Here is an 11,971-nt window from a genome sequence, read left to right as displayed (position 1 = left end):
CTGACAAATCCTGGTTTCTTTGAATATAGAATAATGATTGAAAAATGTTGTTTCATGGCAAACACAGATGACAACAAATTGGGTTTCCTCATAATATAAAAAGAATATTTTATAAAAAAAATCCACTGACAGGGGCCAGAGTTATGGCTCAGCAACAGAGCGCTTGCCTAGCATGCATTAAGCACTGGGTTCAATCCCGGCACCACATAAAAATAAAATAAATAAAATAAAGGTATTGTGTCCATCTACAACTAAAAAAAAAAAAAAAAATCCACTGACAAAGTCCTTTCAGAGTGTTAATTTCTTTCTCAAAATAGCAAACATAATTTACTATTCAGAAAAATGACTTCTTTGCCAGCAATTAATTCTGTTTATGTTCAAAGATTTTAATAAGTATTAAAAATAATGGCATATTGAGTCTGATTCCCCAAGTACAGGAGAATAGTCTCCCTTTTCCTGGATTGTTTCAAGACTATTCCTCAACCTTAAAATTAGCCCTCAAAACTGGAAGAGGAACATTTGTCCCCTACTGTCACAGAATGATTTCTTCCAGGTTCAGTTCTTCCATACCAGACACAGTTGTTTCCTACACCAGCTTATTGTGTATCTACAATTTAACTGTAACTAAAAGACTGGATTTTTTAAGACTTAAACAAATGGCAATTTTTTTTTCCTGAAGCAACAGGTCATTGAACAATTATTTCAAGAAAGGACAATTTCAAAGGATTATAAGATGGCAGTATTTATAAAGATCTTAAATATAATCATTAGCTGAACTCCAGTTTGCTCAAAGGTCCTCAAATTATAGGATGTTACTCTTTCTTTTTCCTGCCACCATTACCTCCTCAAAACAATCCACAATCTTTAGGAAGATTGTGAGTGGGTGGGGATTAAGGATTGAGAAGGGTTGCTGGAAAATACACAAGTTTTTTCTCTCATAGTAATTCTGGGAAAATTTATTCTTTTCAATCTACTTGGGCATGTACATAGTTTTAGGCCTCATTTTCTTCATCTTTGTATCTCTAGTACAAATATTTTCAGACAGCAAAGTTGTCTTCAACTTTTGAAATAGAAATAGGAGAGGTAATCAGAAGATCTTTTTCTAAGACAGGAGAAAAATGAAGTTATTATCTACAAGATTCAGGTTAAATGATGTGCTGCAGGTCCCTTCTAACAAACAGGAAGAGGGCTAGGAATGTAGCTCTAAGGTAGTATCTGTGCTTTACATGCGAAAACCTTGGGTTTGATCCTCAGCAACCAAAATAAACCAAAACAAAAACTAGCCAGAAACAAAATATTGAGCTAGTAAATTACTGTGTAGGATAAAAAGATAAAAAAGTTTTGCAACCTCTTTTTTCACTTATATCAAGAATAATTTTGTGTAACATTAAAAACCTTGTTAACAATTTTATGGCTGTATAATAATTCATCATATGCATGTTCTATAATTTACATAATCACTCTCTTGTTATCTATTTAAGTCATTTCCTTTTATTTATGTTGCTAACTTAAATAATAAAACCTGCATTTTCTATTATTTCCTTAGGGCAAAGCCATAAAAAGTAATATTAAATGAAAAGTATGGTCGTATTTAAGAAAAAAAGTTGTCACATAGCCTTCAGAAAGACTGTAATATCTGACATCCTCGCTGGTAGGGCTTATCTGTTTTGCTACACCATTAATGGCAAGGATGAATATTATTTGATCATAAATTTGCAAATCTGATAATTTTTAAGAGTTTTTAAAATTCTGAATCAATTATCAAAAAGAAAAATAAGATTTTTAAAAAACCAATACAAATAAGGAAAATATAAAAATTCCAAGAATAATCAGTATGTGCTAAAAATAGTCTATGAATGCAAAAATGTCTTCCATATAAAATCAACAGGCAGATACTGTATCATTTTGGGAAAAGTTCAGGATGCCATATAAACTATAAAACATTTGAAAATCAATTTACCAGGTAAAAAACTAGAGAAAAAATATCTAGTTATAGCTAATCAAAGTATGGTTATAATTGCTACTCTGGTTTAGAAAGTTGTGTTTAAGATGAATGTGGTCATTAGATAACAATATTTCTTTATTATAACTGTGCACAGAGGTAAAACATAGTTACTGAGCAAAAGAACCTCTCCTTTTGAAACTCTAATTTTAGCCTTTGTGTGGGAGATCTCTGGGCCTGCTTGTTTTTTTGCAGTCCTGCTTTGCTTTAAGTAAACGTGTGAGTACAAGAAATAGGAAGAGCTTGTGCTTCTCATCAGGTTCTTTCAAATGTAGGTAGGACCCTAGTGCCAAATCACATTATTTCATCAGTTCTACAAAGAATTGATTAGTATTTCTTTCCAGGCCACTAATTCCCTCTTATCTTAAAAAAAATAAAAATAAAAATAAAAAACAAGAATTTCCAAGAATAAAACCAAAAAATCTGTACTCACAACTTATATCAGCTTCAATTAGAATGTTTTGATTTTTTCCCCTCGTTTTCCTAATATTTTCTCTAAATGTTTTCCTATTTCTATTTTTTTTTCAACTGCTTTCATGGAAAAGAATATGGGTATGATGGTTAAAACCAGTACTGCTTGACCAGTGAGATTAACAAATTCATATTAAAAACTGGGAATTACATACATGACTAAATAAAAAAACCTTTAGGTGTTCATTGATTTGATTTTATAGAATTCTGTCAACGTTACCTTTTAGATATAAATAGCTTTTGTGTTTCTCAGGCCAAAATTCTTCTCCCACACTGTCTTACGCAACTTTTTTCCAGGCTACACCAGCATTTAGCCAGCTTCAAAGGATGGCTCCCCTCTCCTGTAACCCCAGGAAAGACCAGGGCACAAGACTCCTAAAAGTATCCTGCCCAGCTGTAGAGATTTTCTTGTCTGTACCCCTCTCCTTCTAGTAACAGTAAGCTTCCCGGACAAAGCTCATATACTGGTCTCATCGTTGCCTTTCCAACTCTGCTGGCAAACTTCAGCACCTGGCTAGGGCATGTGGCCTCTCCAGGAAGCCCTCACCAACACCAGTCTCACTCATCGTTCTGGGTTCTCACAGCACCCTTTTTCCAGCACTTTTCTCCAGTTGTGTTACTTCCTTATCAGACTATCAACCCCATATGGGGGGCCGTTTGTCTTTTTCCTCTCCACAGTAGGTACCTGTTAAAAGTAGGAATCATCGTCCTCACTTTCCCTCTCCGCCCCCGCCCACCCGAGAAGCTAGCGCTCTCCACTCCAGGATTCAGCTTCTGCTCCAGTCACCTGGGGCCGGGCAGTGCTTCCCTGAGCTATCCCCACGTTCCTGTTGAACACCCACGGACCGTGAACTTTTTCATCTACCTTCACCTGAAGTTACCTGTAACTTCATCACAGGTAAAGAAAATTATCTCCCTGGGCTCAGACATAAACCCTGCAGAGTGTGCGAACGCCAGGGATGCGGGGATCGTGCGGGGTTTCGTGAATTTGTTGATTTTCCCCTAAAGGACTCAAAACGATGGACAAAGCACTTGAAGCTGAAAATGAGGGAAACAGTGCAGAGAACAGGAAGGGGAAACCTGGAGGTTTACAGCGACAGGACGAGCAAGGAACCATAAAAGCTTGGTCGAGAAAGTGCAACCCTAGGCTCCTGGGAGGCGGGCTGACGACGCTCCAGTCTCGCCCCAGCAAACCGCCCGCGCGCAGCGAGGAAAACGGCTGGCCTTCCCGGGCTCGCCCTCCCCCGCGCCACGCAGCTTTCACCGAGTGCTTCACAGCCACAAGGAGCTGCAACGAAACACGCTCTATAAAATTTCAAGTCGCTGGCCAACGACTCAAAAGAACCTCATTTTTGTCTCCGTCCAGGGGAGCCTCCCCCACCCCCTGCCATGCAGAGACCGGAATCCCCTCAGCTTGGGCCAAACGGGCCGGTTTGGGCCGTATTTATTTGGTACCACCAACTCAAAATGAATTCCCCTTCTTCCTCGTGCTAGGTCAGTCTGGACACCTGGCACTAAAACCACTTGCGGCCTCGGGACCAATAAATAATCCCCACACCCCGCTCCCCTTCCGCACCTCCTCCCGGCGCCACGCCTCAACCCTTCCTTCCCCGCCCTCACTGAGGAGTCCGCGCTGCTCACTGGCCGCGTGCCCTGCCAATCCTTTGCGCATCGACGAATCCCGCTTCTGGAAAGCCAAGACCGCGGAAAAAGCGCGTACACCTGGCGGGGGCGGGGGGCCGGGGGGGCCAGGGCACGAGCCTAACGCCCCCAAGCAGCTGGAGGTACTGGGAGGAGCCTCATTTGCATAACGGCCATCCTCGGGTCTTCTAGCGAGGGTCGGGGTCCCGCCCCTCACCCAACTAGACATCTGTTGGGCTTCAGGTCGGTCACTCCGACCCAGGCAAGCCTGTGGCTGGGCTGGAAGAGTTTGTGCGGGCGGTCCCCGGAGCGGATTGGCTCTGGGAGTTTCCAGAAGGCGGCTATAAGAGCGGGGAACCCGGAGGGGGGAGCGGGGAGACTGGTTGCGCTCGCGGAGAGTCGTGCGAGGTGACCGTTAGTTGACGCCGCCGCGGACTGCCTCTCCCTGGTTTTCTCGTCCTCACATCGCTCGTTTATCTTTCAGTCAGGATGTCCGCCCGCGGCCCGGCTATCGGCATCGACCTGGGCACCACCTACTCCTGCGTGGGGGTCTTCCAACACGGCAAAGTGGAAATCATCGCCAATGACCAGGGCAACCGCACCACCCCCAGCTACGTGGCCTTCACGGACACCGAGCGCCTCATCGGCGACGCCGCCAAGAACCAAGTGGCCATGAACCCCACTAACACCATCTTCGATGCCAAGAGGCTGATCGGTCGCAAGTTCGAGGACGCCACGGTGCAGTCGGACATGAAACACTGGCCGTTCCGGGTGGTGAGCGAGGGAGGGAAGCCCAAGGTGCAGGTGGAGTACAAGGGGGAGATGAAGACCTTCTTCCCCGAGGAGATCTCCTCCATGGTCCTCACTAAGATGAAGGAGATCGCCGAAGCCTACCTGGGGGGCAAGGTGCAGAGCGCGGTCATCACGGTCCCCGCCTATTTCAACGACTCGCAGCGCCAGGCCACTAAGGACGCGGGCACTATCACGGGCCTCAACGTGCTGCGCATCATCAACGAGCCCACGGCGGCTGCCATAGCTTACGGCCTGGACAAGAAAGGCTGCGCCGGTGGTGAGAAGAACGTGCTCATCTTTGACCTGGGCGGCGGCACCTTCGACGTGTCCATCCTGACCATCGAGGATGGCATCTTTGAGGTGAAGTCCACGGCCGGTGACACCCACCTGGGCGGCGAGGACTTCGACAACCGTATGGTCAGCCACCTGGCAGAAGAGTTCAAGCGCAAGCACAAGAAGGACATTGGGCCCAACAAGCGCGCGGTGCGGCGGCTGCGCACTGCCTGCGAGCGCGCCAAGCGCACGCTGAGCTCGTCCACACAGGCGAGCATCGAGATCGACTCGCTGTATGAGGGCGTGGATTTCTACACGTCCATCACCCGCGCCCGCTTCGAGGAGCTCAACGCGGACCTCTTCCGCGGGACCCTGGAGCCGGTGGAGAAGGCGCTGCGCGACGCCAAACTGGACAAGGGCCAGATCCAGGAGATTGTGCTGGTGGGTGGTTCTACCCGTATCCCCAAGATCCAGAAGCTGCTGCAAGATTTCTTCAATGGGAAAGAGTTGAACAAGAGCATCAACCCCGACGAGGCGGTGGCCTACGGCGCCGCAGTGCAGGCGGCCATCCTCATCGGAGACAAGTCGGAGAACGTGCAGGACCTGCTACTACTAGACGTGACTCCGTTGTCGCTGGGCATCGAGACGGCTGGCGGCGTCATGACCCCGCTCATCAAGAGGAACACCACGATCCCCACCAAGCAGACGCAGACCTTCACCACCTACTCAGACAACCAGAGCAGCGTGCTGGTGCAAGTGTACGAAGGCGAACGGGCCATGACCAAGGACAACAACCTGCTAGGCAAGTTCGACCTGACTGGGATTCCCCCGGCACCCCGTGGGGTCCCCCAGATCGAGGTCACCTTCGACATTGATGCCAACGGCATCCTCAACGTCACCGCTGCTGACAAGAGCACTGGTAAGGAAAACAAAATCACCATTACCAACGACAAGGGTCGTCTGAGCAAGGATGACATTGACCGGATGGTTCAAGAGGCGGAGCGGTACAAGTCGGAAGATGAAGCTAATCGCGATCGGGTCGCAGCCAAAAATGCGGTGGAGTCCTATACCTACAACATCAAGCAGACGGTGGAAGACGAGAAACTGAGAGGCAAGATTAGCGAGCAGGACAAAAACAAGATCCTCGACAAGTGTCAGGAGGTGATCAACTGGCTTGACCGAAACCAGATGGCAGAAAAAGACGAGTATGAACACAAGCAGAAAGAGCTTGAAAGAGTGTGCAACCCCATCATCAGCAAACTTTACCAAGGAGGTCCTGGCGGCGGTTCTGGAGCGTCCGGGGGACCTACTATTGAGGAAGTGGACTAAGGCTTGCACTTAAATCAGCGTAAATCTCTTTTCCTTTCTCTTTTTTTCCCCCTTTTGTTTTGGTTTCTTTGAAATGTCCTTGTGCCAAGTATGAAATCTATTGTTGAAAGTCTTTAGCCTGGTGTATGCATATGAAAGGAAAGGTACAACAACTTAGTTTAACTATAAAAGGTTAGTTCTAAAGTTTAATTTTGAGGAAAAAAAGATTTGCGGTTTCTCTTTAATGCATTTGTGTCATTGCTGATTTGAGCATTTTTTGGTTTAGTTTGTGCATGGAGATTTGTTTGAGATGGGAAACCTGGCCTTTGCACACCTGTCCTATGGAAGCTTAGTAACAAAATACATAAATGCTTAAAATTGTTTATTTTTATGTACTACTTTAAGACTAAGCATCACAGTGATCTTAAGGACAGGTATATTTTGCAAATAAATGCAAATTTCAAGTAAAGCTGAAATTGATCTCAAACTTATTGTCTTGGAGTTTTTCAATTTTGCCTCCTTCCCATGTTTTATTCATGTTGGTTTTTAAAATGTTAGTGTGATGTGAAATTTATCTAATCCAATCTTCTCTAATTCTCAGATGAAGTTCCCGCCTTGAATTATCAACAACTTAAGGGGAGAAGAATCTGGGTAAACTTTTCTTCTCCCTTTTTAACCTGACTGGGGTCTTCTAGTATACCCAGGCTCCTAAGACCTGGTTTAAGTGTTCTACTGAAAATCCACTTGACTATTTAAGGAAAATACAAGCTATATTTTGGGGTTAAGTATAAAAATGATTGATTTTTTTTAACCTAGTGGAGGCAGAAGTTATCTTCTCATAATAGTCAAAGGTAGTATAGAAAAAAGTTGTATTTTGTGACATACAGGTGCCTGTAAATCACTTTAAAGCTTGCCTGCTTTAAAGTTTAAAAGTGACTCAACATTTAAGTACAAATCAAGTCAAATTTGTTTTAACTTTTAATTTTCTAGCAAAACAGCTCAACTTCTGAGTTTGTGGAAAATTATATAAGAACATGTTTCCAGCAGTTATAACTATTGGGAGATAGGGGAAGATGATATATAGGCCCCTCTCCCATTTGAAGCTCATAATGTTTTTGCAGTACTTGCCTCACAAATCACTATAATAAACTTCTTTTTTAATATTTATTTTTTAGTTATAGGTGGACACAATATATTTTATTTGTATGTGGTGCTGGGGATCAAACCCAGTGCCTCACACATGGTAGGCGAGCACTCTACCTCCAAGCCACAGCCTCAACCCATAAACTTCTTTTTTAAAAGGCAAACTACAAGATAGTACTGTATATTGTTAATATACAACATGACCATTTATCTTTCTGATTTGAGATTGTTACAAATAGAATATTTCAAACCCTTTGGAAATCCACATCCTTGGGAGAAGGTGATTTTTATTATTTTTTTAAATGGAATGACACTTCTGCTTTATTCTCATTTCCTTTAAAGGGAATTTAGGAGAAATTCAGTAAACCTTATTGGAAAAAATTCATAGTTTTAACCCGATGTTTTCACTGTATAAATGTCCTTTTATCTCTTTCCAAGTGAAAAGATTTTCCTCATGTTGTTCAAAGATAATTGGATTATAAATTATATAAATTATGAATTATAAAAACTTTATTTTCAATCTAGCAGCAGACCCTTTGGGGCCATGAAGAGATTAATTTTTGGAATAATAGTATGAGTAATAATTTAGGGCTTCTCATACAATAGTTGACCCTTACATGCAGCTAATTTTTTACTTTAGTCTCACTTGGGTCAGGGGAGAGAGAAGAAGATAAATAGGCAATTGTGAAATTACTTCAGAATACTTCTTAAGAAATTTAGAGGTGATTATTAGAAAAGCTGATGGTAACTTGGGTTTATTAGTGTTAGTGTTATAGTGGTGGAAAGTTTTTGGCAATGGGTGTTTCTTTGTCTACACACAGCATCACGTAAATGTTTGACAAAATAGTACTGACAGAATCAGGTGAACAGTGGCTTTAAAGTGACTTTTTTTTTTTTTTTTTTTTTTTTTTGGTGTTGGGGATTGAACCCAGGACCTTGTGCATGCAAGGCAAGCACTCTACCAATTGAGCTATATCCCCAGCCCTAAAATGAGTTTTTTACGTGAGTTTTACCAAGTTAATACTCATACTATTGCCCTTTTCCAGTTCTTTGCTGAAAGTATTGATCTTTTATTCTGACTTCAAAAAATAATATCTTTAAGTGCAATTTGGTATTAGTATGACTATTTTAAATCTCATCATAGAAATTAGTTTCTAAAGTCTTAAACTGACCTTTGGTAGTCCTTGATCATATGGCCTGGCCTCCTGCAACCAGCTATTGTCCTAACCTTAGTGTATTAGATACTTTATTTTCTGTTGTTTTAAAAAGTAATTTATACAACTTTTAGCTGCCTTGAGTGTTTTTAAATTTAATTCTTCTCAAATTTACCTGAATTCAAATATTACTAAGATAAAGGCACCAAAGTGGCCATTTAGTGTTTCCCAGGAGTTAGTTGAAACTGGTAACCCAAGAACTCCTGGGAACTCCTTAGAAGATATAAGGTCAGCCATAGTCAAATAACAGTGGAAAAAGTACTTGAAGTTAGGATAGGGCTAAATTACAGTTTAAGGAATCATTAACATCACTTGAACTCAAAAGTAGTAAATTACAGTAGAGACTACTGATCAGGATTAAAGCAAATGTACTATATATAGATGCTAAGAGACTGGAAAGATATATTTCTCCAGGCACTTACATTCTTACCTGAATGTATGATTAAAGGTTGTCCCTGTTTTAAGGTGATAAATCTAGACATCTGTTACAATGAGACACAACAGATTATTTACAGAATTTGAGATGTGTGAAATTTCAAAAACAATCTCACTTTGTTTTGTACAGTAACTAGTCAATGGAAAGGCATTAAAACTGGTACATTAGGAGATACTAATGCTATTGACATCTTTAAACTTACATGCATAAATAGGATATTTAATACACCACCTGTTCAGTATGTCAGAGATTTTAAATGATAATTTAATTATTGGTATTATGTATTAACCAGGAATACAGTGGCTCTCTCTGGATGAAATCAAAAGTCTTTTTATGAAGCTAAATGGGGCCTATAAGAAATGCTACTTTAAATTGAATATAGTTTATAAAAATTGTGTTGAGAGGTGGGCTTGGTGGCACGTGCCTGTCATCCCTAATGGCTGGGAGGCTGAGACAGGAGGATGGTAAGTTTAAAGCCAGCCTCAGCAAAAGGCAAGGCACGAAGCAATTCAGTGAGGACATGTCTCTAAATAAAATACAAAATAGGGCTGGGGATGTGGTTCAGTGGTACTCAAGAGTACCCCTGAGTTCAATCCCCAGTACAAAAAAAAAAAAAAATTGTTGAGAGACATATTCCCTTGATTTTTGAATACTAGAATTTTTTAAAAAATCATATGCCACAAGACAATAAGAGAATTTATATATAGTTTATAATAATGTGAGTAAACTGTTTTGCATTACAGAATTAGAAATTAGAGGCAGAATTTTGTTCCTTGGAGAAAAATTATTGATCTTCAGAAAGAGTGCAGTTTTTAAAAAAATATTTTTAGTTGTAGATGGACACAATATATTTTTTTATGTAGTGCTAAGAATTGAAACTAGTGCCTCACACGTGTTAGGCAAGTGCTCTACCACTGCACCATACAACTCCAGACCAGTTTTTATTTTTTTAAATATTTTTTTTTAGTTGTAGTTAACACAATATCTTTATTTTAACCCAAGGCCTTGCGGCAAATGCTAGACAAGTGCTCTACCGCTGAGCCTCAGCCCCAGCCCCCAGTTTTTATTTTTGATATGACTCTTGGAATGGAAATATTTTAGGGGTTTAGCATTTTTAAAATTGTATAGTGTGATACTTAATGTTATATTTCCCTTAGAACAAATCAAGAAGTCATAGGCCCTTTCCTTGACCCCTTTCATTGTAGATCAGGTTGTTTGTGAATTGATGGGTAGGGAAATAAGAAACCCAAAGTGGTGTTATTCAGAATTTGGTATTGCCATTTTCTTTTATGGAAAATTAATTTTTAAGGTAGAATTATAACTATGTAAGTCTGTCCTTATGACTTTGTCATAGTATAAGCATACACTGTATTCAGTTAATATCTTGAGCCTAAAGTTTGAGACCAACAGCTTACTTCTGTGTTATATGCTCTTAGTTATACTTTGAGGAGTATAACTTTTTTCCCTTAATTAGGCAAAAAAAAAAAAAAAAAGTCTTGTAGGGCACTTGGAATTATTAGCTATTTATAAGTCATCTTTATATTTCTACTTTAAAGGTCACAAATTGTTTTTCTTTAAATAAATACATTTCTAGTGTAGGTTGTAAATTTCTAGTGCTATTTTAAAAATAAAAACCTAAAAAGAATTCTTAGGTAAAGTGATAGAGAATTCTAAGATGGTCCATCAGAGTTACTGAAGTTTCTCTTTAAACATTGTTCTTCTAGAACATGTGAAATAACTTGTGTAGATATTTTGAGTTCTCAATAACTTATTTTTTAGCATTCAAATTATGTATAGATTTATTTAAATGCCTTTTGTACTGGAAATAATTTTTCTTTTTTTGTTAATTTATCTTAATTTGGTATATATGACAACAGAATGCATTTTGATTCATTGTACACAATTGCAGCACAACTTTTCATTTCTCTGGTTGTACATGATGTAGCATTACACCATATGTGCAGTCAAAATGTACCTAGGGTAATGACGACCATCTCATTCTACCCTCTTTCCTGCCCGAATGCACCCTTCCTACTCTCCCTCCCCTTTGCCCAATCAAAGTTCCTCCATTTTCCCCATGCCTCCCCCCTCCCCATTATGGATCACCATCCACTTATCAGAGAGACCATTCTGTCTTTGTTTTGGGGGGATTGGCTTACTTTGCTTAGCATGATATTCTCCAACTCTACCCATTTACCTGAAAATACCATAATTTTATTCTCTGTCAATAACATTTTTTCCCTTAGGAGTTACATTATAGTATGGTATATAAGATCTTTGGTTTTTCATTAAAACTTCACACATTTGGGGGAGCAATTTGAAGAGTTTAATGACCACACTCTGAGTATGATTGTGAAATGACTGAATTCCATCCAGATTCCATCCAGATTTCTTAGACTTTCCGGGGAGCTTTTCTTCATTTTTTTCTCCCTGTTTTCCCCACCTCAAGTTATATACATTGTTTGAAAAACAAGACTTTTGGCATCTGGAATATTTCTCTTGTCCTTTCAAGGTAGTCATCTGGTAGTAAGCAAGCCTATCCTCAGTCTCAAAACAGCACTGTCAATGTATAGATGGGTTTCCATATATCGAGCCAACCTGAACAGCTACCAGAATGGATCTAGATGATTACTATTTTATAGTTTATCCTGATATAATCAGTAATTGTCACCAAGTAGTGAGATGGGAAGG

The 11,971-nt window shown here is 40.7% G+C and overlaps 1 protein-coding gene across 2 annotated transcripts; it reads left to right on the top strand.

Moving 5' to 3' along the window:
* The first annotated feature begins 4,172 nt into the window (after positions 1–4,172).
* Positions 4,173–6,951, top strand: Hspa2 (heat shock protein family A (Hsp70) member 2). 2 transcript variants are annotated; one of them, XM_026385092.2, is made up of 2 exons: positions 4,173–4,257; positions 4,599–6,951. In XM_026385092.2, the coding sequence occupies exon 2, from the start codon at positions 4,604–4,606 to the stop codon at positions 6,506–6,508; it is 1,905 nt and encodes a 634-aa protein (XP_026240877.1). In that variant the 5' UTR covers positions 4,173–4,257; positions 4,599–4,603; the 3' UTR covers positions 6,509–6,951. The 2 variants fall into 2 exon arrangements, with proteins under 2 accessions (XP_026240877.1, XP_026240878.1); XM_026385093.2 differs by lacking the exon at positions 4,173–4,257 and adding an exon at positions 4,315–4,357.
* Positions 6,952–11,971: the final 5,020 nt, after the last annotated feature.

The sequence above is a fragment of the Urocitellus parryii genome, chromosome 6, assembly GCF_045843805.1.
Source record: "Urocitellus parryii isolate mUroPar1 chromosome 6, mUroPar1.hap1, whole genome shotgun sequence".
NCBI classification, from domain to species: domain Eukaryota; kingdom Metazoa; phylum Chordata; class Mammalia; order Rodentia; family Sciuridae; genus Urocitellus; species Urocitellus parryii.
This window is presented reverse-complemented; position numbering and strand designations above follow the sequence as displayed.

Excerpts from the sequence above, each read along its gene's own strand:
- Hspa2 (XM_026385092.2), top strand. The coding sequence starts at position 4,604 with ATGTCCGCCCGCGGCCCGGCTATCGGCATCGACCTGGGCACCACCTAC.